The sequence below is a fragment of the Amblyomma maculatum genome, chromosome 11 (genome assembly GCF_055883805.1).
Source record: "Amblyomma maculatum isolate TAMU_Amacu chromosome 11, ASM5588380v1, whole genome shotgun sequence".
NCBI lineage: Eukaryota > Metazoa > Arthropoda > Arachnida > Ixodida > Ixodidae > Amblyomma > Amblyomma maculatum.
This window is the reverse complement of record NC_139354.1, coordinates 111,488-137,156: the sequence shown is the minus strand read 5'-3', so window position 1 is coordinate 137,156 and position 25,669 is coordinate 111,488. Positions and strand designations below refer to the sequence as shown.

General features: G+C 45.2%; 1 protein-coding gene across 2 annotated transcripts in view; it reads left to right on the top strand.

The window, feature by feature from the left end:
* The window catches only part of LOC146172628 (uncharacterized), an 84,150-nt gene that overhangs the window by 33,852 nt on the left and 24,629 nt on the right, over positions 1-25,669 (top strand). For both annotated transcript variants that reach the window (XM_084584032.1, XM_084584031.1), the window contains 2 exons: positions 2,048-2,136; positions 12,686-12,797. In XM_084584032.1, the coding sequence (XP_084440158.1) occupies positions 2,065-2,136; positions 12,686-12,797 (184 nt within the window). In that variant the 5' untranslated portion in view covers positions 2,048-2,064. The remainder of the gene's footprint in view (positions 1-2,047; positions 2,137-12,685; positions 12,798-25,669) is intronic.

Sequence of the window (25,669 nt, the reverse complement as noted above, 5' to 3'; positions counted from 1 at the left end):
GAGAGCTTTTGAAAAATTTGAATACTTTATTGTTCATAGAATGTTTCTCGCTTTTTTGAAACGTTTGAATTTTTGCTCAACTCACAAAAACGTTTTGGAGCCATTTTAGTCTTTCAAACGCCTTGGGATGAGTCATCAGAATTTTTTTGGACAAATCAGGTGGTTGAGTGCAACCTCCGGGACGTTTGGTGCAGAACGACCCTTGTTATACCCCTGCCACACGGCAAATTTAATGTCATTTTCGTTGAATGACATTTGTTCAAAATGACATTTGTTTGCTGCCACACGGGGAAATGTACTGACATTCGCTGAAAACGACATTAGACACCGAATGAGTTTGAGGAACTCGTTCGAATGCGACTAACGAGGGCATGTGTTATCTCAACACCAGAGACCCAACGAGAATATATAGCCAAAATACACTGCAAAAGTGCTGCAGGCATTAAATACTATTGTGCATCTACAATTTTGTAGCTAGTCAATAAATTATGTGAAACATGCCAAATAGCATCGCGAAAAAAAAAAAATTCATTCCTCGCTACCAGCCAACCAGCCACCGTACTCAGCGCGAGCGGCAATGGCCGCGGCTGCCGCAGTCCATGAGCGCAGGCACAGTGGTTTTCTTTTGCCACCGTCAGAAAACATGTCAAAATCTGCTGACCTTAAATAATATGCGGTTGGATAAAGGAACCTCAAAAATAACTTTTACTGAGGATCGGTGATAAGTAACCAGAGCGATTTTCTACTCACAGCCCCGTAGCAGCCGCAGCGTCGGTGTGAGGCAGGTCATCCGATCTCGTGCTGTCTGTAATATACGTAGCTCCAATGCTAATGCGTCGCCGAAATTACTCCTTCCGTTTACTGTCAGAAAATTTATGACACCATTGAAATTACAGTAAGCAGCTCCACGAATAGGAAACTGACTATTCCCAACGCGTCGTCCGCTGTGGCTTCGATGCGAAACCATTTAGGCCTAGCGACGACCAGGGCATAGCGCACGGCCAGAGCGACGTCGTCCACCGCTCTCGCGGGCAGCACCGTTTCAGTATGGTTGTGGGATCCGGCGCAGCAAGTGATGCTATTTTGTTTGCTTTCTTGATGAGGATGGGGTTCGGCATTTTTCGACGGGCATTTATGCCGAGCAAACGATCTTGCGATGACGAAACTCGACGGGGCTGTGGTGCGCTACGCCGCCGGGCGATACTCGAAGATTCAATACACTAGCCACTGCCTATTTTACGTGTCGCACTTGGAGTGTGCAAAATGTACGTTGTTGAAACAATTCGTCCGCTTTCCACACCCATGGCACCGACGCGCGCACGTTCCCTACTTTTTCGTAAACAAACGCAACCGGCGCAGTCGCTAACTTCGTAATGGTTAGTTGTAATCAACAGGTTATTTACGAGTCATGCAAGGCATAAATATGATTTTAAAGGCCGCTTTCGTTCACAGCGCTTATCATTCTCTCAAAGGCGCACCAACATTTGTGTATCGATCGCAATTACCATCATTTGCAAATGACATCAGTTTTGGTCGTGTAGCAGCGCGTCGAAAAAATGACATTAAACTGAACGAATGTCATTCGGTGGAAATGACATTAATTTTCCCGTGTGTCATGGGCATTAGTTTTATATATTGAAAGAGCTCAGTCAGCCTGCCTGTACTCAAACAAGCGGACCTTTTAAGAAGGAAGTTTTAACTCATTTTTGCCTGTATGCTTGTTGGCAATCACATGTGGAAGGGAAGACAAGACACGAGCTTATGTCATGTAGTTGCACATAATTATCCCTTACCGCTTATAGTTTTTGTGATTGCACATTTGACCTAATATGACAGCCTGAATTCATAACTTTGCCTTACGAACAGCTCAACAAACTTGGCCTATGTGTTGGAGCAGTTTCACGAACTCTATACATCATGCACTTGTGTTCATTTTGGATATCATACCATATCAGTTTCCATCCACTTATATGGTTAAATGAGATTTTCTTGTTTGCTAGGCATTTAACAAAAGCTTCTCATGCCTCTTTTGTGTGTTGTCATGCAGAAGGTCTTGGAGAGCTGATGGCTTCTTTTAAGATATCGTGGACCTCAGTGCCAAGGCTGATTTCTGGCAAGGTCACCAAGTCTGCTATGGTAAGGATTTTTCTGTCATCACTCCATGAACAGCTGCGCTCAAAAGAGCTGTACATAACAGTTTGGGTATTTTTTAATTGCAGTTTTATTTGTGATGTGGGCCAATTGGACAGTCCATTTCTTAAAGCAGTAGCCTGTGCATGCAACACTTACTGTCAGGAGGGACCAATTTAAAGTGTTCTGCAAGATGAGGCCATCATGTGTGCAGTATCAGATACATTGTGACCCTCTAAAGAGTAAGTGTAAGTGAATGAGCAATATCACTTGGGGTTCATTTTATTATAGTAGTGTGATTAGCTGCCACCTCCTTGAGAATCATAAAGGTGCTTGCTGATTAATGGTTTTGCACTGTAGGGTCATTGCAACCTGGCTATTTTAGACATAACCAGTATGTGTACAGAGCAAGATTTATTGAAAGGAAGATAGATAGGTTGGCTGACTACTATAAGGGTGGCAGCAGAATGTTGGAGCTGATCATATGAGGGATCATCTATTCAACTGCACGCTAATCTGTGAGTGATTTGTCTTCTTCCAAGGCCCCATAATGTCCAACTGAAAAAGAAAAAAAGAAATGGAAGTGCCAGGCGAATCGCATTCAAATCTTTCAAAACTCCGATGAAGTATGTTATATTCATAATTTGTCACCTCCTTGATAATCAGTAAAGGGGGTATAGCAGCTTGTGGGGTGAGTTGGCGCATAATACTCAGAACTGCGGTGCAGCATAGGCAGACACATAGAAACACGAAACAAGCACACACTACAAACTGTAATACAAAACTGAACCCGAACTTCCTCTTTCACACTCGGCCACAACTTCCTTCTCTACTCTCAAGTACAGCACACTCGCACACATCTATCCCAAGCAGATATGTCTTGCCAACAATAAATGTCAGCAAGGTAGCATCCAAGCAACAAATACGAGACCAACACCGTCACTCACATCGTCTAACAAGAGTTAACTCCTGCCACATAGGCATAAACTAAAAAAAAAAAAAAAAAAAAAAACGCATCTGCAGCTGCCAAGAATCAGGTTCACATTCACTCACAATACATCTAAATGAGTCCGGTTTCCAAGTTTCAACACAAAAAACATATCAAGGGAACCTTTATTTCAATCGCTGATCGCCTTGGCCAGTCTGGTCAGCTGCAGTTCATTACATAACACTAATGGCTTTTGCTCTACACTCTAAAAAAAAAGGTGTGATCTTAGTCTTTTTGGGGGGTAAACTGCTTGTCGCTGAGCTGACACCTTTTTGGGGTAAGGTTACGCTGTTTCTTGAAGACTAAGTATTTATACCATTGCATGTAGTGTAACATTACGCTTCTGGTAGCATAAACTTGCACCTTCACAAGCAGTGTAACTGTATTCTACCTAGGCATAACGTTGCACCTTTCATAAAGGCATATGTTTTAGTCTGTCGATGGCATAAACATACCCTTCCATCAAAGGTGCAAGTTTGCACCTTGACAACGTAAACTTATCCTGTATGCACAGGTGCAAAGTTATCATTTTAGAGTATAAATTTATATTATGACAAAGAGTGCACAGTTTTGCCAGTTTATGGCGCAAGCTTATACCACCAGGAGAAGGATAATGTTACCCTTCAAGCAGTTTAAAGTAATGCCATATTACATAGGGTATCTAAGCATCATCTTGTGGTATATATACGCTATCCACACAAGGGTACTATTACCAATCTGCATCGCAAACTTGGTCATTGGAAGCAGGAATAAAGCTAACCAATACATTTCAAGATTTTCTGGAAGGAAAGATAATGTTGAAACATTGCAATATCTTTGTGTCGTCTGGAGTGTGATAGTGAGCAATGTTTCAGGTGAGGTAGGCTGTGTCATGTTGTGTTCAAGCCGTAAGTTATGTTGCAGAGTGAACAAAAAGAATTTACAGAACAGTCAGTTAAAATAACATACCATGGTGTTTATTTCACCTCATTATACACCGAAGTTGCAGCAACGGACTGGATAATCTCCGCACAGTCAGGGCAGTGATGTACCAAGTATTGGACCTGCACAGAAAAGAGAACTTGTAATTGGTGACTCACGAAGAAAGTCTCACAAAACATGCTTATGGAGTAATTAATTCACATATAAAAATAACACTGCACAAAGGGCAAGTAAAAAGGAAGACAGATGGCAATAGTGCACCAGTACAGGCTTCCAAGTGTTTATATAATGAGAAGTGAACTCACACAATATATAGATGAATGAAAATTATCCAAACCTGAGCTATACCTGTGCCACTAGCACACACATAGACAACTATCACATTGCAATCTCAGAAAAAATTGACAATATGCTCAATAAGACACAATATACAATGAGACGTATTCTTGTTAGGAGCAGGGTCAAGCCATAGGCATCACTGATGTTGGACTTTCCAGAGGGTCATTTAAAGAAATATGAATGAAAACATATTGATAAAATAGAAGCTAGCCAATAAAGGTAAAAGATGTGATTTAAATAACCCCTCCCTCAACTCGTTCATATGTGCAGTTCTCCTTTTTTTATCATTAGCTTTATATGTTAAACTTTTTTTATCACCTTCACTTTCACCTTTGTTGTTCGCTGGTTTCCACTCCAACACCCAAAGATTATAGTTTGCTTTCACACCTGACCATACCAGTGGTCGTGTTTCTAGTCACTATGGTCTCACCTTCCTAGAAAACACTCCTCTGGTCCTTATGACATTATCTTATATTGCCTATAGTGTTAATTTTTTCCTGAGACTACACTGTCTTTAGTCATCTGATCATCCATCACAAGTGACAACTGCAAATCTCTTCTTTTTTTTTTGGGGGGGGGAGGGGGGGAGGTTCTTTTGTTCTTGCATTTGTCGTCATTTTCCATGAATATAAAGAATGAAGCTTGTTCCTGCAGGGGTATGTTTAAGGCCATTCTATTGTTTCTGCCTTTAGTGCAGTTTACATTCCTGGAAAAAGGCATGAATACACCACAGAGGCCTTATAAAATGCGGGATACCACTTCTGAAAGATGGAACGTTTCATGCTAAAAGCGCAACGATAGCAAGGCACATCCAAAGCACCTTCTGATCATGTGCATTACTCCAGTGATGTCACAGATGCAGAATTATGTAAAGCATGGCAATAAAATGCAACTTTTACATTAGTTCATTGCTAGTTTCACACCACACATCAGCTTATGCCGATGCCAAAAACTTCTCAAGACTGCCGTTTCACTTCAAAACTACATTATCTTGCTCAAGAGGCAAAAAACAATACACTTCAATACCCCTATAATTCCTTGAACAAACCACAAAGCTTGAGTTTCTATGTATTGCTGCTTCATGTAATGCTCGCAGCACATGCAGCAGGAATAAAATTTCTCAAACTGCAATTTGCCAGAACTGTCCACTGCTTATCTCTTTAGATGCCTAACTAATGAAATTGTAAATGCAGACCAATATTATACAAGAATGATTATTAAGAAGTGTTTACAACAAATTTCTCTACGATTATGTTCTTTACCTTTACAGATTGCAAATCATAAACTATGAAGAGACACCCGTGCAGTCTCTGCCGGTGGGTTGTGCAGCAATGTGGACTTTGGGTACCTGGTACAGCTTCAGGATTAGACTTAATTATCTTTTTTTTTTGTTTATAAGAGGCAATATGAAAACTGCAAAATTGAAGGCTATTAATGAGTAAGCCTAGGTCTAAAACCCTCCTAATCACCTATTTGGTCTAACATAATGAGCATCAAAAATATTCCTTTAAAAGCTTTGTAAGTTGGTTTTCCCACATTACGTAACTAAAAAAGGGTGTTGCTGAAATTTCTTATTCAGAGAATATATACATATTTTGTGTTTTTGATGATGCAGAAGAAGCTAACATGATTCTGGCAACAATACTAAGTGCAGCCACATTTTTTACACGCAATGTGGGAAAGCAAGACTACAATAGTTTTCAAATATGCCTTTCTTTGTTAAATATTCTGAACTACATTGCTCTTTAAGAAAATTTAAGAACTGGGCTCACCTATAATATTGGGGACCCTCAGTTCTTGTATATAATACTGTCCCCTAAAATTAAAATGCAAAAGTTAAGTTAATTTTGGTTGATTAGCCATTCATCCATTATCCTCTACCACAGGCATGTCCACTGTGCTGCACAATCCAGTTCTAATTGTACTGCAAGTTTCATTTCATTTATTCTCCCTTTATAGGCCCATAGACATGACATAAGGGGTGGGGGCATATATATATATATTAGTTAAATGGTAGTGGTGACACACAAAGAAAATATGCTGGGCACAAATGGCACAAAACAATATAAACAACACAAAAGAAATAATAAAGCTGAAAGTGCTAAAATATCATCCATTACATATCACCTACAGTACTTAATTTTTAGTTTCATTCTGTTGTGGACATACCTAGCAACATAAGAGCATGTGAGTTGTTGAAAATTATACCCATCAGAGAACATAACCTTGAAGGGAACAAAATGTAGCGCACCAAGACAAGGACAGAGAAAGAAGACACACACAGCGCTAACTTCCAACTAATGTTTATTCAAGGAAGAAAGCATGGTTTTATACCACCGCGTATCACATGTGCCAAAGAACATGCGCTAGCAAGTCATGTCACTCAGATACGCAATCTCCTTTGGCAACAACGCGACAGAAGGGTTACTAATACAATCATCTTTCAAAAGAGTAATCCATTCAGCTTCAACTATTTCACACGTTAACCGGTTTTTGTGCACTTTTAAAACCATACTTTTTTTCAGGAGAGGAATACAATTGCAAACACGGCAATGAGCCGACAAACCTTTACCACACCTGTTACTGACATCCCGGTTATGCTCACGAAGCCTATCATTGAGGCATCTGCCCGTTTGACCAATATATTGCTTGCCACAGGATAGGGGTATTTGGTAGACTACATTTTGGATGCAATTAACAAATTTTTCTTTATGTTTCTTTGTGCAGTCTATCACCTTCTTGGCTTCTGACGAAGTTTTAGTGCATAGCTGACTCAACTTGTTCGGAGCCGAAAAAGCCACTCTAACTCCCGATCGCTGCGCAACTTTTTTCAGATTATGGGACAGCCTATGAATGTAAGGGATGACGGCAATTTTTTCTTTCTTACACGGGGCCTGTTGACTGACATCCGCTTTTTTCTGGCATACTTTCTTCAAAACGCCTTCGGCCACGGACACAAGAAGATGGGAAGGGTACCCGGCACATTCTAGACGCTTACACTGTTGTGAAAAACTGTCATGCATGAGGTGCGGGCAAGATTTCTTCAGAGAATAAACAAATAAAAGGCGAGCAATGGAACGTTTCACAAGTTTAGAGTGCGATGAATTGAAAGGTAACAATGGTTTTTCGCCACAAGGTTTAAACATCCAGCACGTCCGATCATGATGAAGTATGAAGTTAATATCTAGGAATTGAATACCACCTGTTTCAGGTAATTCAAATGTTAATTCTAGAGGTTTGAAATGGTTACGAAACAGCGCAAGGACATTAAAAGCGTCATCCATGAAGGAACCGTCATTTCTGTTAAGTACAATGAGGTAGTCGTCAACGTATCTAAAAATCCTAATAACATTGGTATCAGTTACTGTATCAGCAAAAGACCTGTCCAGCCGGGCTAAAAATAAATCGCTTAGGATGGGGGCTATGCACGACCCAATGCAGATGCCTTGTTTCTGAAGGTATGGTTTTCCATCCAAAATTATGAAAGTCGAAGTCAGGTAAAATCGTAATAGTTCTAAAAATTCATTCACTGATATACCACAAGCATTTTGAAAGGCAATCAGCCCATACTGATCAATGCTATCTTCAATACAGGATAGGAGAGCGTCATGCGGAATGGAATAGTACAAGTCTTTTACATCAACAGAAAAAGCCAAAACGCCTTGATCTGCATGTGAATTAACAAAATCTAACACCTGCTCAGAGTTACGGACAAGGAAGGGATCTTGAACAGAAAGCAGTTTTAGTTTTTCTTGTAACCACAGGGCCACAGATTTTTGCCATGTGCCATTCTCAGATACAATAGCACGGAACGGTACATCAGTTTTATGGGTCTTTGCACTGAAGAAAACCTGAAGGAACTCCTTTTTACAATCTGTAATCTTTTTGAGCACAGACCCAAGGTCCAATTTCTTGCATAGTTTCTTTGCTTCAGCTTTAAGTTTTGACATATTAAGTTTTGGATGACAGTTGAAAGCGGAGGACACAGCTTCACATGCTTTTTTATGAAAAAGAGCAGACGGCAGTACAGCAAACCCCCCTTCTTTGTCTGCGGGAAGAAGACACAACGAATGCTGCTCAAGATAGGACTTAACTCGATTTACAGGAAGTCTAGAAGGCTGCAACTTACATCGTTGTAAGATGTCTACACCTGCGGAAACACAGTGGTCGGACTCTTGTTCGGGAAGGATCCTAGAAATCTGGTGTACGAACGTGAGCCGCTCCACTGAAGACGGTTTTGGATCCAGGGCGAACTTAGGTCCCAGCGACAAAACAGATTTCACATGCTCAGGTAGAGCCAATCCTTGAGATGCGTGGATGACGCACTGAGGTTTAGGAGCCTTGTTCCTATGCTGTCTTCTGAGGTGGTCCAGAAGACAGCATAGGAACAAGGCTCCTAAACCTCAGCCAATCAGCGGACCGGAAACGGCTCAACAATCAATTTTTCGCCCATTTTTGACCAGTTTAAGACCCCGCGTCCCCCCTTAACCGCTCACTCAATAAAAAGAAGTCACCATGTTCAGATCGATTACATACTGAAAAAATTCCTCCCTTGCTAACTTGCTCAATAGCACTGAATGGTTCCAAAATAAATGTAATGCCAGGGCTATTGCTCCTCAGCATAGAAAAATATGCTCTTTGATAGACATAAAGCAACAATGAACAGACCACAATGCCACAGCTATGTCGAAAAATACATACCACACAAATCTTGCCGTAAGTAGTCGTCCAGCTCTGAAGAAAACAGGTTGATCTTTAGCAGCGGGAGTAACAGCACTTCTACACCATATTCCTCCTACTGGCAAGTACGCTGCAGCAAAGGTATCATTCGTAACATTAGCATGATACTCGTAACTAGTAAATACATAACTATAGTACAAAAAATAATGGCACCACACATGCCAAAACAATGACTCAAATATTTTGACAATGAGCTTAAAAGCTACAACTCCTGTTCCTAGATATATCTGTAACAATATCTGCCACCCCTTTACAGTTGCAATAACTGCTAAAATAAACTAGAATAGCAGATTTATGACAAATTGCTAGCACAATGACAATACACATTAACTTCAATGAGGGAATGTCTCAGTACCAGTGAATTGTAGTAATGAGTATAACACAATGTCTGGCAACAGAAACTACAGAAGGAAAAGAATGTGTTGTTATTGGTCAGGAGGCTGAAAAGTTCATAATCGAAATAGCTGAGTAGAAACTATAGCAAATCCCCAAATGAAAAATATTAGTGATATAAAGACTTCCCTTAGCTCGCTAACAAAAATTAACACATTTAATCAAAATAGCTGTTTGGGCCAGTTGGTTCATACTTAGCACCCTAAAAGACCAGTGGCAAAAAAAAAAGAAAACAGGTACAAAGGAACATAAAACGTATTTCAGCGCCCGTCCTGTCATTTTTTGTTCCTTTGTCCCCGTAATTATTTTTTTTTGCTGTGGTCTTTTTATGTACCAATCACAAAAAGAAAGTCAGTCTTAAAGCAGAGAAGGGGTGACACATGATTTGCTTCAATGCTGAAGACATCTGATCACCAGCTAACCCAGACTTTTCACTTGTTAAGTGATTTGATCGAGTCCAATATTTATTATCAGTTCTTAACATAAGTGATCAGCAAGTTAAATAACACTATTTACTCGCACACGCCCTCAAACACAATGAAACTCAATTGATAAGTCACTGTTTGGGCGTGCACCATATTGCGCGGCATTAGCGAAAATGGCAACACGCAAGGAGACACACACATGGCACGCGACATAAATATTCTCCGACGAGAATCCCAAGCAGTATACATTGAGGCAGATGTCAGTGATCAGCAATATGTGCCACAAAAGTGCACGTGTCAATTTAAACGCCCCTTTCTGAACGGAAACAATGCTTTGGACTTAACAGCACGGATAGCAGTGACCAGTTTCAAATTCTTTGAAGAAACGACAGTCTACGTTCTTGCGCAGAAAAGACGAAGGACTTGAGCCTGCAGCGCAAAAAAAAAAAAAAGCTTGAGAAATGTCTTTCCTGCACATTGTGTCACTGCGACAGTATGTACACGAATCGGCTCGGTCCCACCTCCGGTCTCGACGCTACCAGCTCAAAACTGCGGGGTTAAATCGGCATTCTGAAAGCGTGGCTTTAGGATATCAAGCGCACTGCCTTCGAACGTACAGGTTGCTGGCAAAAGAACCGTAAACTTAACCCATCAACCTGCATGCTCCCCCGTATTTATGGCAACGTTCCCGTAAAGCAGCAACAACAGACGATCAAAATCGATTGTAGGCAGCGAGCAAAAATAATGCGGCATGCAAAGACGTCAATACGTATCACCGGGACTGGATTTGCGCTCGTCGACGCATACTTTCGACCGCAGGATATGCATGTGAGCGTCGTAGACGACTAGAAATGCACCATTAACATCCTGCAAAAAGGCCGGGACCATCTGAAAATTTTGGGATGCGCCGCTCCTCCAGTCTGAACTGAGGGAGTGGTATGCTCAGGTTGGGATCCAAGACGTCATGCTCAGAGGCCGTTTCACAGACAAACAGCAGTAAGAAGCAGCGTCGCGGACGTAAGCAATAACAAAACATGTTCAGGCCAAGTTAAATAGTAGAGAAAAACACGTAAGACGAAATGTAAAACGTCACTTGCATGCGCAGCTGAAATTTGGCGCCAAGGATCCATTGGAACACCACCACCGCGACGACCAGCCATCCGCCGTTTCATTCCGAAGTTCACACTTTCACGAAGTCGTTTCAGAGGGAGGCACCGATAAGCGCACTCGATGAAATAATCGCTGAGAGCAGCCGGACTTTTCTGAAAACACAGATGAGTACCAACGACAAAGAGCACGAACGCTGACTCGTGCGACAATCGCCGTCGTCGTCTTCTCGGAATCGCAGAGTCGCAGGGAACTCAGGCAGGCTCAAGCAACTACGAACACGTGACGCTTTGTTGAGAATAAAAGCAACAAAACTAAAAAGCAACTGCTTCGCTTCTCGCCTCACCACCACTCCCCCCTCACCTCCCCTTTCTCCCTGTTTTGCAGCGTACACACTTCTCCGTCCGCTCTTGTTCTGAGTTCGGCCTTGCTCCCTCAAAAGACGGGACGAGTCAAAAGACGGGACGGCAAGGGGTGTCTGTGTGTGTGTGGGGGGGGGGGGAAGTGAAGGGGGGAGGCACCGCTTTTTGTAAAAAGATAAGATGCTCCCAACTTTCGACGATTCCCCACCTCCTCCAGGGAAAAACGGGGGGTCCTTTTGTGGTAGCTCTTGAAAGGGCATCAGACGGGAAGAAGAAACACAGCCTCACCCAGCTTGAAACCGGTTACCATCATAAAAAAAAAAAGAAACAAGCGGCAAACTTTTTTTTTTTGCTTGAGCTGCAGGAACGAAATGGTGTAAAGTCATGCGAAAGAGACTAATGTCTTCCGTGCGGGTGATTGCGCAGGGTATATTTAAGCCATGCGGTTTCAGATAGCATAAACCCCGAAGTTACCCTCCTTTTACACTTTTTTTTTTAGAGTGTACTAGCTTTCTTCTTCACAAGCATTAAATTCTTTTTAATTGCCTAAGGTCGCCTTCTCAGGCAACAGTCGGGATAGGATTGCCCGAGAAATTTTTGAGGCGTTTAGATACAAAAGACAGCACATGTGTCATTGAGGCCTCTTTGTCCTTGTGCAGAAATGAAATTTCAGTCCTTGAAACTGTTTATGAGCTGTTGCGAAGGATGTGTGGTGCATGAAAAGTGCTTTTTGGATGGGCTTGAAGGCTTACTGAGGACTTCTCGGGAGATGGGCCTGTTACAGATAGAAGACATTTACAAGTCCTGATTTTTTTTAGAGGAATAACCTTTGTCTTCTTGAAACTGACAAACAACAGTGTTTCGCAGCTCCGGCTGGTCTATACGAAGAGAAGGCGACCCAGGCAATTAAGAATTTTATCCTTGTGAGGAAGAAAGCTAGTGCAAAAGCCATTGTGTTTTGTAATGAACTGCAGCTGACCAGATTGGCCAAAGTGATCAGCGATTGAAAGAAGCGTTTCCTTGATGTGTTTTTTGCCGTTGAAACTCGAAAAGCAGACTCATTTAGATGTATTGGGAGGGAATGTGAACATAATTTGTGGCACCTGTATGTGGTTTTTTTTTTTTTTAGTTTGTGTCTGTGGCGCGAGTTGTGAATGTCTTGTTTGGACGATGTGAGTGATGATCTTGGTCTTGTATTTGTTGCTTGGACACTACCTTGCGTACAGTTATTGTTGGCCAGACATATCTGCTTGATATAGATTTTTTACCCTCGCACGCAGGCTTCTAGCGCGCTCCTGCTCTCGACACCTGGCGACTTACGTCGGGTGGGCGCGGCCAGAGGATTGCGGGACCGCGGGTCACGCAGGCGCCTCGCGTTGAATATGCGTGTTCGTGAGTAATCATTCTTCAGTTCATCTGTTAACGCACTCTACCACTTATGCATGTAGGTGTGTGCTGTACCTCGCTATACTCACATTTGTTCTTGTTCCACATAATACTACAGCATTTTGAATCGCACTGTCCTCTCGTTGATGCAATATACGAAGGCATACGAAGGTGCCATGCAGGTTGCGAACTGTAAATCGCCGTTGTTGTGCGGCGGTGGCGTATTTTTTTTCTGGGACTGTCCTTCACAAGTATTGAATGCATGTTTTGCTTTTTTACTTTTTTGATTCTGCGAATGAGAATGTAAAATTTTGGACCAAACTCTATAGTGAGAGATGTAACCGGATTGGCTAGCTTCGCTCTAAGGTTGCTTAGCAAAGAGTGTTTTTGGCCACCAGTGGTTCGTCTTTACCTTTCGTTTGCCATTCCTTAACGAGAGTGTAAGTCTGATTATAACAGATGCTTGGGCGAGTTGGGTAATCCGTGAGTACAGACAGCGCAAAGACAAAAAAAAAAAACTGGGACCTACGTTCCAGTTTTTTTTTTTCGTTTTCGCTTGCGCTGTCTGCACTCACACTAACAGCGATCCAAATTTTCATTTCCTCTGCGTGCAAAACGGTTGAGCGTAGTAGTAGCTTTTTGTGGTTTCTGCCTTAGACTCAACAAAGATAATTTCATTACATGCTATGAGCTGGCCCAAACGGCTAAACAGATCTTTCACATACACTGAAAGCATCTAAATAGAGAATATTCGTATTCAGCCGCTACTGTGGTAATATTTGTTCAAAACCTAAAGAAATGGAGAAACGGTGTTGGGCCCATAGGTCGGCGCACTCACTCATGAGTGCACTCATATCGCCTCACTCACACTCACGCCGTGAGTGTGAGTAGTGGACACGTATGAGAGCGGTCGTGAGTGTGAGTGGGAGTGAGTGGTCATGAATGGCAGCTGCCATGAGTGTGAGTGCGAGTGAGTGGCCGCGAATGGGAGCAGCCATGAGTGTGAGTGCAAGTGAGTGGCCACAAATTGAAGCGGCGATGAGTGTGAGTGGGAGTGAGGGGATGTGGGCGGTAGTGGACGTGAGTGTGAGTGCGAGTGAGTGGCCACAAATTGGAGCGGCGGTGAGTGAATGGGAATGAGTGGATGTGGGCGGTAGCGGACGTGAGTGCGAGTGCGAGTGAGTGGTTGCGAGTGGGAGTGGACGTGAGTGTGAGTGGATGCAAACAGGAGTGGACGTGAGTTTGAGTGGACCTGAGTGCGAGTGAGTGGTTGTGAGCGAGAGTGGACGTGAGTGCTAGTGAGTGGTTGTGAGCGAGAGTAGTCGGAGTGTGAGTGGACATCATTGGATAAGTGTCAGAATAGAAATAGCACAAGAAACGTTATGCAATATCAATATGATCGGGTCGGAATGCTTCTCTTCCCAGACATCCAGGTACAGAAAATCATCAACCCGGATTCCTTTATTTTTCCTCAGCAGGAAATAATTTCCTTTCAGGCATTTTTATGGCATTCAGGCATTTTTATCAAATTACCACGCAGATAGTAAATTCTCAGCACTGCACAGCCACAAGGATCAGCAAATTTTTATTACCGAACAGCCAAACTGATCGTGATGAAAGGAAAGCCTCAGCCCATTAACCAACAGTTCATTGAGAAAACTTGTCTTTGTCAACCCAAGTACGTCCACCATTAGCTGATGCTATGTGGGCTCCTCACTTCAGGAGCAGGGACCAGCATTAAAATGGAGAACACTTAGACTTGAAAGAAATATCCGAATGCACAGGCTGTGACTGCTGATCCAGAAAGCAGGGTTACTGGCCGTGATAACCTGAAAAGAGTCTTTTAGAAACAATACAAGCAAAGCAATCACGAAGGTGAAAGGTAAATGGCACCAAGAAAAGCAAAAAAAGAAAAAGCACAGAAAATATGAAAAGTAAGACAAATCCATTTGCGCTAGCACTGCCGACATTACAGACGTGGTCAGGGAATACGTAATAGTTTTAATGGGTAGTGTGCTCTGCGTTTCAAGCATGCGTCTGCTGAGGATGAATTGTAGCCATTTAGAGAAGCTAGATATTTTCGAAGTGCAGCGACAGCGCGCGCTATGAAGAGCCAGCTAGTGCGCAGTCAAATTAGCATTCTTTTTACTGCAAAAGTTTTCATCAAAAAAGAGCATGTTCAGAAATCCACATTTCGGCTGTTTTCTTCAAACTGGATGAATTTCGTCTTTTGGGGCGTAAAATAAATACCACAATGTACAAAAAATGCAAATGTGACTATGTTCTCGTGCCATGTTTTGACCTTCAAACTCCCCATAACTTTAAGGAGGTCGTTAACGAAACCAAAGAAAGCAGGCCACCGGTCATATTGATGGCCTGACCGTTTTGTTAGGATCAAGATAGGACAAAAGCTTGCAAGCACACCACCGCCCCTTTGCGCTACAGAATAGATTACTGCTGTCCAAATTGCGCGTATGTTGTACAGTCATGATTCTATAGCAAAATTAGATGCCTGCGCTGATATCCGAACCAATAGTGTGACCTCTTTATTCGCTGTGCAACTTTATGCCACTAAACGCTTTCTAGGTTAAGTTAACGCTGCAACTCAGGAGCGCTCAGTCACTTGCAAATTTTAAATTTTGCAGGCCGGCTTAATCGTTAAGAGGGAACACGCGAATGTCCCTGAAGAGTATAATTATCGCTAAGTAGTCAGTGAAATGGCCCCAAAAATAAAACCGACTTCCTGGCTTGGTCAAGGCGACTGCTACAACCCTGCACTTGTTAACGCATTGTCAACCATGTATCACAGAGCCATAGAGGTCAGCCTAAATTAAATATGTAACTTTGTACCTACAAAATCAAACAAAATGTGATAAACCTGCTTACCTAAAGGTGGCATCAAATAAATCCGCTTGAATTCTTGCATATCACTTGTCTCATCAATGCCGGCATCCGAAGAATTTGCTTCTGATGTGTCGTGCTGCCGACGAAGTCGTAATCAATTTTCAGGTCAGCCGTCAGCAGGACTTCGATGTCGCGGGCTTGAAATGGCCTTGCCAACTAAACTGTGTACGCCTGTAGCAGGATCTTCCGTTAATATGGCCGAGTTGAGTTTCCCCTTCATGTGGCGATGTGAGGAACACTTGATGATGAAATCGGGGTTTCTTGATGGATTGGTGGTTCGGACTCACAAACATTCACATCACTCGGCGGCAGAAAAAAAAGGTTAACTATTCATTCACACATAAATAAAACAAGCAGAAACAAGCAAGGAGAAAACTATTTACATGACTGACCGGTTGATGAGACAAAATCAGCCCTGGTTTCAACCAGAGCGCTTACTTTTAAGCCCTCTGTATCCGCCTTTGGTGGGGACGGCTTCAAAAAGGCAACACTTCTCACCAATCGACGATTAGGGAAAGGAAGATAAAGTTTCCGTCAGTTAATCAAAGACTGGGGAAAGGATGTTAAAAACTTGGGAAAGGAGACGTCCCAAGCAAACTTACAAACAGCGTTGACGTCACTGCATTCCGAACCTCTGCTTTCCCCTACGTTTTCTTTTCCACACACGTGCATAGACCAACGTATGCAGCAGGAGCAATCGCTGAAGGCTCTTGGAAAAAAAAAAAAAAAAAAAGAGAAAAAAAAAGAAGAAGAAAGTTGTCTCTGAGGGTGCTCGCACCTGCAGCCCAAACGACCATTGGCGCCTCATCGCACAGTGGTCAGCCACTGTACAGGTACCTGCTTACGCACAATAGCCCTAAAAAAAAAAGTGCACTGGCCACAGAAATGACATTCAACCCTGTGAACACTGCCTGAAGTTGGGCGCTGGAAAGACGTCTCTGGTAGGAATGCAAGACGAGGGGGGAACGAGCGCTCTGCAGCACAACCGAGCCTCCGTCGTGCGTCCGCGGTCCCACCAATTTGGTAATCCCCGTGACAGGTGCACCTGATTGCTACCTCGCGCCAACCACGGGAAACCAAATACCGCATCCGAAAGTTCAGCGAACTTCACAGCTATAATAAAAAAATTCACCATGCAGTTATGTGCGGAAGAGGGAACCCAACTTAGAGGGCAGAAAGGCATAATGCCTCTGTGTTAACTTGCCGTTTTCTTTTTCCAGCCGCTTAAATTTGTCGAACAGAATATATATTTTTTGGTTATACTGACATTCACACAACCGAAAAAGACTCAATTATCAGAGTGAAAATATGTCAAAAAACAGAACATTGTTTCTCCCAACATTAGATTATAACACCTGACGGAAAAACTAATGGGTTCTATGATCACCGGTTGTAAGGTAGTCCATTGCCGGTTGCCTCACTATAGTTCCTCACGCCTTGATATTACTGAAATTACCATGTGTCTGGTACATATGTTGCTGGACCAGATTGTATTTCCCAGTCATTAAGAAGCCAAGAAATTGTTAAATGAAATCGAACTTCACCGAATGCAAGAGGTCAAGCAAAAAACTAGCCTTTAGTTCTGACGTTCATCACGTCCCACATTCTGATAAGGACTGCGCAGAGATCGAGAGTTATAATATTTTGTGCTCGTCACTGTCTATTTAGATTTTATCGACGCATGAACAAACCAGCCTAACGAATGCATGAATGTACAGTAAGGCGTATCGATCACCCGTTGGTTCATATGCGCCATTGGAAGTCCTATATTTTAAATCTTTTTATTTGCCGCAAAGAATACGTCGGGCAGACAGGCCACTGGTGTCAGCAAAAGACTGCAGAAGCATATTCACAACGAGAGAAAAAAATATTAGGTGACTTGACCATTCACTGTCCTGAAAGTATACACTGCAGCTGCCGCCCTCCAAACTTTATAAACACAACTATAACGGCAAATAGAAAACCAGCTTATTCGCGAAATACTTGATGCAGCCATAACTTGTAATCAATAAACAGACTGAATTGTAGCACGCGATCGTATCCCTTTGGAAAGAAGAAATTTCGTCAATCTCTGGATCAATATATATTCCACCTGACTTAAGCCCAATGCTGTACATGCCATCATCAACGATCATTTTGAAATTTTCAATTTCATTTGTTCCCTCATCCTATCAGCGTTGTGCCTTGTCAATTATTGCCTCAGATATATATGACTCCTTTTTAATTTTACGTCTAGTGCACCATCCCTTTTGCAATGCAATCATCATAGCCACTTTGGTTGCTGACATTTGTTTGCTCGGCGTTGGCAGAGTTTTCTGATTAAGTTGGTGTGTTGCTGTCTTTTCCTCTTTTGTTTGTTTTCTTGAGGATTTAGCCTTCGCGACAAGCCATTTCATGAGTGACTGTTATGGAAATTTTCTACTGGTACCTTTGACCGTAGGTCACAGAAATGTGCGTGTGCGCGTCACTTCCTTTTGTAACAATGTAAAGTATGCATTGAATGCTTCAGAAATAAAATGAATAGTTCGGATACCATAGTGAATAGATTTGCTCAGTTCAGAAATCATTCGTCTCTGAGCGCAGCATGCTTTGTTCAAAAGAGTTAAACCAACTCATGTTCTTTCAGGAGCCCAGACTTCCTAGGGGTCTGTTTTGGCCTCGGTATTTTTTTTTTTTTAATCTATAATAAATGATGTGGTATCGTCTCGGGAGTACAAATTGAGGTTATATTGCACGACTCTGTCATTTATCATGCTGTGCAAAATGATCACTATACATGTTAGCAGTGTACTCAGCAACCTATGTTTCGTTAAGTGGGGCATGCCGATGAATGGTAAATGTCAACATGTGCTAATCACCCGTGCACGTCTGCCGACGTCTTGGAAGGGTTTAGCATCATACATATCTTGGGGTCGAGTTTTCAGTAAACATGACAAGGAGTAGATATATTCAACATCTTATGCGTATCCTCAAATTCTTAGCCTCATTCGACGTCACTTGCATAAAGTCACCCCCCCCCCCCCAAAAAAAAAAGAAGAAAAAGAACAGCTTTTCATTACAAATCGGAACGCCATGCGCTATTCGCTTGCATCCCAGAGAAAAACTTGAACACATCCAAACTCGTGTTGCCAGGTTTATTTTTGATCATTATACTCCCGCAGCAATGTTTCAATGATTAAAGGAAACCTTGGCTGGAAAGAGCCAGCTACGCCGCCAACTAGCCGTGAAATTAGGGAAATTTCCAAATTTATTCTGCGTTTTGTGAAAAACAAAAACAAAACAAGAATTCGCACATTTTACCACCATACTTTATTTATAAGCAATATGCGATCACGGGTTGAAAGTTCTCGGAAAGGGCTGCCGAGTCGGCAGCACGTGGTTGATATGATCGCATTCTGCTTGTGAATACAGCCGATGGTATACCGATATATCTGGTAAATATTTTGCCTTCCCTGTAATAGTAATATAGTAGTAGTAAGTGGTTTTATTCACATAAACAAAAAGGGAAGCAAAAAGATGTTCATCAGCACTGATATCTGCTATCTAATCCCCAGAAGCACCTGTACTGAAGAAGAAGGGACAGTAAAAAAGACGGATAAGAAAAGAGTTGAGTGACAGGAAGAAAGGACAAGGACTTTTGCCATTCCTCCCTTACAAAATCTCCATTTTGGTCTGATTATGGTATGGTATATATAACTTTAATGAAATGCCGGCAAACGACAGTTCTATCTTTGCTAATTAACACATCAATAAAAGCCAACGTCAGTCTATGTCCCTTAAAAGCAGAAGACAACAATTAGGCATGGCGAGAATTTAAAAAAAAATCTGACAACATCCGACTAATGCACTGCAACGACCGGGGCACATCGGAAAGCCTGAGCTCGGCCTGTTTCACATCTGTTGAGACCTATCGGATATTGGGCGTGAGCCGAGATCGACATCCATTTTTATAGGACCTTTCAAGCAGTTGTACTACGTTAATCCGTGGTCTGTGCTGTACTGGCTGCAAGAATGATGCATTACTTGTATACTTTGTCCCTATCATGCTAACAATTCGATTTATTGCTGCTCTAGACTGCTATCCATAGCGTTTACTTTAACTGGCAAAATAAATGGTCTCTTCTACGAGAAGTAAAAAGGCTGCAGGTCAAATATCAGGGAATTTATTACGATGTTGCAGTGCTTGAAAGGCGAACTGGAAATAATGTACAAAGCTCCCCGTGTCCTTTCTTGCTGTCGCTTCCCTCTGCACAACCACTCGCTGTCCTCTCCCTAACCCTTTGCTTTCCCGCCGGTCGCAGCTCGCTTGCTCCAGATTTTAGGCAGGAGTTGCCGCGGCCAGCAGCACTCTTTTCCTTCCTTTCGTTTGATTATTCCATAAATAACCACTACCACCACCAGTCGTCAAATCCAAAAACTTGCGACTGTTAGTGAAAGCCGCGTTCAAAGTAACCGCTGTTAGGGGCGCCTTTATAATACACCCAAAGGAAATAATAATACAAAGAAAGGCCAATTTTGAAAGATTAGAGAACCTTATATGAGGGACATGACTGAGAATTCCAGCTCTGGCTTTCTCAAATAAAATGTCTGAATGAAACCCTTTCAGCACAAGCAGTTTTATAATTACGATTATTGTATGTCCTTTTAATTTTTTTCTGCATTGTTTTATGTGTTCCTTCTCGCTCGTATAAAAAGGAGGCAATCTTCAGTACATAATTTTCCTTTTATTTCAGTTTAGAATATCGCATGCCTTTTTTGATTGGCGCTTTGCAGTGCCCTCACGCCCTTGCCATGCGAATGCTCTGTTCAAAAGGAATGCACAGCAACACGAGCGATCTACGAAGCCTTAAATGAAGGCGTCAGGCATATGAAGTAGTTTTTTGAACGGCATTTCTTTCTTTGCGCCGGGTGCAGCTCGGGTGCTTAAGATGTACCAATGGACATTTTTCAAGTAGCACTACTGCGCATGCGCGATGCCTCCTCGGCCGCCACTTTTGCCTGGATTTTGAACGAGAGCATCTTCGACGGAAATCCACCTGGTTCGGTTCTTGAAACAGAAGTTTCGGGAACACTATCTCCAACCAAAAATATTTATTAGAACCCGACTTTTCAGGACCAACTCGGTCCCTTCCTCCGGGGCGACTGAAATGCAAGGCCCGTAGTAGCAAGCAGGGGCCTTTGCTTTCCCTCTAGCCGTTGTCAGATAGGAAGGGGACTTGGCACCCGAGGGTGCCGCGTCCCAGGATCGCACATAATCCATCAGCCCCAATCCAAAGTCTGATTTGGATCATTCATCATCATTCATCCGACGCCCCCGGCAAGGCCCCCTCCCCCTCCAAAAATGGGGGGGAGAGTTTTTTGTTTTGGGGCGAAGGTCCTACCCGGACAAGGGCCGCAACACGCCAGGAAGGCGGTTACGGTCACGGGGCATTTGCCCCCTCCTCTGACGAGGAGCTCAGTTCCACACAGTCGCATTGGCCTGGAAAGGCCCCATCACATAACACACATGGCGCAACACTCACGCCTTCGGTCGCGCACAGCGGCGATGGTGATCGCTCATTGCGCCGCTTCGCCTGAGTGGCAGCTCCCGATGTCGCTGAGCTGCTCGCGGAAGCGGTTCGGTGACGAATGCGCTGCAGTGGTCTGCCTCGTTTCCTCCGGGTGACGGGAGTAAACTCTTCGTCATCGGACTGGACGAGGCTGCCGCTTGTCTGGCTCTCCAGTTGGTCGGCTGCCTCCTGCGTAGGCGCCACGTGCTCCGAACTCTCGGCCAATGGTGGCGCTTGCTGCTCGTTCGTTGCCCCCTATCCCACAGCGCAATGGGATCCATTGTAGGACTGTATCGCAGCCGGATTCGGCGGGGCGTTGGAAGTTGCGTGCGCATACTTGCAGTAGGCGAGGTCCTTTGCTAGGCTGCACAAGGGCCTGAAGCGCTGCCCTCGAATCGGTGAGAATGGCAGCATTTTTAATTTCAGGGGTTTCCAGAAGAGTGGCTGCCAGATTGAGTGCAGCTATCTCAGCTGTTTGTGACGAGGAAGGGAAGTGTAGCCTGCCTAATTTAGAGGTGTCCAAGTCGGGAATCACACATGCGGCAGCTGCGGATTTTTGTTGCTGACGGACTGATCCATCAGTGAAGATGAGAGTACGGTGACGAAAATCCATGTGAATTTTGGATGCGGCCTCTTGCTGAAGGGCGCATACGGGCGTGTTTCGTTTGCTCTTCACACCTGGGAGACCCTGATGGATACGGGGCGGACAGATTTCATGTGGGGGTTGTGGAGCAGCAAGGGGCGGTGGAGGGGGGCCCAGTATCTCATGGAAGAGGCACATGACACGACCGATGCGTGTGTTGGGTTTGGCTGAAATTCTGCGAAGAAGTTCAGAGCCATCTTGTGCTCGGTGAAGCCGCTCGATGTGGTTGAGGGCAGTTTTGTGTGCTCTTAGTGAGAGGGGGATGGTGCGGGTTTCTGCATAGGTCGCTGCCACCTGAGATCCGTTGGGGAGACCATATATGTGTCGTATGGCGTTCCTATGGCATGTGTCCAGCCTTTTCCATTGGAGTGGGCTGAGGCTGAGCAGGGGAAGGGCATACAATGCTCTGGCTGAGGCGATCGCTTCATGGATTCTTGCACAGAGCGGGGGAGAGGCTCCTTCACCTTTGGCAAGGAGACGAAGCGCTAGTTTACCTATGCGCTTGGTGTCTGCACACACTTTATCCACCGCAGGGTGCCAGGTGATGCGGGCATCAATTTTGAGGCCGAGGTAAACAACCGTTGTGCGCCAAGGCAGGGGGGTTCCGTCCAGGCGAAGAGGGCGTGTTTTGTTGCGGGCTGCAGCACCACGGGGATGGTAGAGCAGGGCTTCAGTTTTTTCGGCCGACACTGCGAGGCCGACACTGCGGATAAACACGGTGACAGCATCGAGCGCACGCTGAAGGTCGCGAAGCGATGAGGTGTTGCTGCGGGTTGTTGATGAGGCGAACAGGGCAACATCGTCCGCGTACACACACACACGCACAAACTCGCGCACAGCACGGGGGAGACACAAGGGTAGTTGGGCCAGCACGATGTTGAATAGGAAAGGGCTGAGCACACTTCCCTGAGGGACACCACATGGCACTGGACGGGGGGCACTACAGGTGTTGCCCACCTTCACGGAGAGTGTTCGCTCGCAGAGGAACGCACTGACAAAGTTCAGGAGGCGGCCGGTCGCACCAATGTTTTTTAGCGCGTCGATCACTGCCCAGTGAGGAAGAGAGTCGAAGGCGCTTCTGATCTCGAGCAGGATGAGGTATCCCACTTGGCTGGTGTTGCGGGCGTGTTCAAGGGTGCTGACAACATCCGCAATGCAGTCAGCAGTTGCTCGTAAGGGGCGAAAACCGCTCTGCTGAGGCGCCAAGGACCCGCTTTCCGTAGCAAGCCACTCCAGTCTGCGGAGTGACATGGGCTCCATGATTTTCCCCGCAGATGATGTGAGGGAAATGGGGCGATATGAAGAAAGGGAGCGCTGAGGCTTGCCTCTCTTTAAAATGGGCACTATGATGGCGCAACGCCAGCTCTCCGGAACCAGACCGGTTTCAAGGATATCATTGTATGTTCGTAGAAAAAGGGCTTGCTGCTCATCGTTTAGGTTGCGCAACATTTGGTACGTGATACCGTCTCCTCCAGGGGCCGATTTGTGCTTTCGAGAGAGGAGCGACAACCGGAGCTCATGGGGGGTGAAGGGAGAATCGCACAAGGCACGAATTTGCTCGGATTGTTGGAGAGCAGGGCGAGTAGCAGTGTGGCTTGCTGGGAGAGCAGGAGGGGCAGCAGGTGCGAAGCGCTCAGCAAGCTGCTCAACCAACTGTTCTGTTGAGATGCCCAGGTGTATGGCCACCGCGAGGACAGGGCAGGTGGGGAGGCGTGGCCACAAAAGTGCGCGCACAATGCGCCATGCCCGCGCTTGATTGCGGGGTTTGTCAAGGGTGGTACACAGACTAGCCCAGCTTTGCCTGCGACGGCGTTTATCGTGTCGCCGGCAGACAGCATCTATTCTGTTGTAAACTGTCCATCTTACGGGAGGTCGTGAGCGGATAGCGCGTCTCTGGGCGAGTCTCCGAGAGGCCCGAAGATTGAGCAGCTTTATGTCAGGAACGGGAGCGCCGATGGGTACAGTGCAAACAGTTGTTGATTGTTTAGCACACTCCACGATATGCTGGAGAAAGCTGACTCCCTCTGGGGGCTCGGAGCAGAGTTCACGGAATTTTGCCCACCTGACAACGGGGTAATTGCGGGTGCGCGGGCGATAGCGCGACGGGCAAATTGAGATTGGAAAGTGATCTGACCCGTGTGTGTCAGGTGCGCGTTGCCACTCATAGTCAGGCGCACATGACTGTGAGGCGAAGACTACATCAATAGCCGTTAGTGCGCCACTGGAGTTGGCAAAGGTGGGGAGGGCTTCATTAATGCAGAGAAGTCCGGCGGATAGGGAGACGGTGAGATCTTTTCCGCGGCGGTCACAGCGCTGTGAGCCCCACACTGTGTGATGCGCGTTAAAGTCTCCGCACACAATCACATCACGTGCGAGGCGTCGGAGCAATGGGGTTAGAGATGAAGGGTCCCAGGCGACAGATGGGCGCACATAAACGTTGACTACAGAAGTGTCAGTGCCGCTGATGCGGATGGTAGCGGCTACACACTCAAAAGCAGCATTCACCATATCACTTGTGTCATGGATTACATGGGCGGTATCAGCACGGACATAAAGCACAGCACGAGGGCGACCAAGAGGGTGTGTCGTGTTACAACAAGGGTGTTCGATACATGCACTGGCACCACAGTCCGAGGGGCTGCTATACCCAATGAAGTCAGGTAGGCGGATGTCCTCAGCATAGGCATATGCTTCTTGGAAGGCTAGGACATCGAAAGGGTGGTTTGGGAGATGTTCTGCCAGTTCAGCTTGGCGGCGGCGCAGGGAATTGCAATTCCACTCCAAAATACGCGGCCGATGTACCGGGAAGCGATTATCCATGATTGGTTATGGCATGTTGAGCAGCAAGCGCCGCAGCACAGAGCTGACGCGCTGGAGAATCGGGTGGGAGATGCTCCATGAGTGCCTGTACAGCCGTGGACAGGGCGGTGATGACTGCATCGCGAGGGTCTGGGCGAGAGGTCAGTGTTCGGCTGCGGGTAGCTGCACTATACGAGCGGGTTGAGCGGTCGTTTTGAGTTTGGTTGCGCTCTGAGGCGGAGGGATCTGATGCGGTGCTGGGGGGGGGGATCACTAGTGTTATTTTTCTGTCGAATTTGCGACAGCGCGGCACGGCGAGTTAGGGGTTGTTGTGAGGCGCACAGAGTAGTTGCAACCTGACGCTCTTCCTGCCAGCGAGGACAACGGGGCTCGGTGGCTGCGTGTGGTCCGCCACAGTTGATACAGCGAGCTCTCTCTGCGTCGCAGGATTGCGTGTCATGCGATGCCCCACAGCGCAAACAGCGTCCGTCACGCGTGCAGGCGGCGGTGGCATGGCCAAGGGTGCCGCACTTAAGGCATTGTACAGGGCGTGGCCTGCATGGGCGGACTGGTCTGCGGAGTTTGAAGAGAGCGACCTCATCGGGAGGGGTGAGACCAGCGAACCTGATGAGGACTGTCTTCCCTCTTCTAGAGCAGCCTAGGACGGGAGCTCGACTTTCAATCCCCGCGGCGATCTCGTCATCGGTGAAGTCGCCCGAAACTCCGAAGAGGAGGCCAGCGCAGGAATTTGTGTTCACCTCTTTAGCTCTAACTGCGACGCCGCAGATGGCCTCGATAGCGAGGAGGGGAGCTAGATCGGCATTCGGGCACAGATCAACGGCTACCACATTGCGTCTGTGGTTAACACGGACGGCTTTAACCTCCTTATGTTTACAGAGCTCAGCAGCAATTTTGTCTCTAGGGTGGGCAAGAAAATTGTTCTTTTTGCCTACTGGGCGATACAAGACAGTGTCACAGGCATG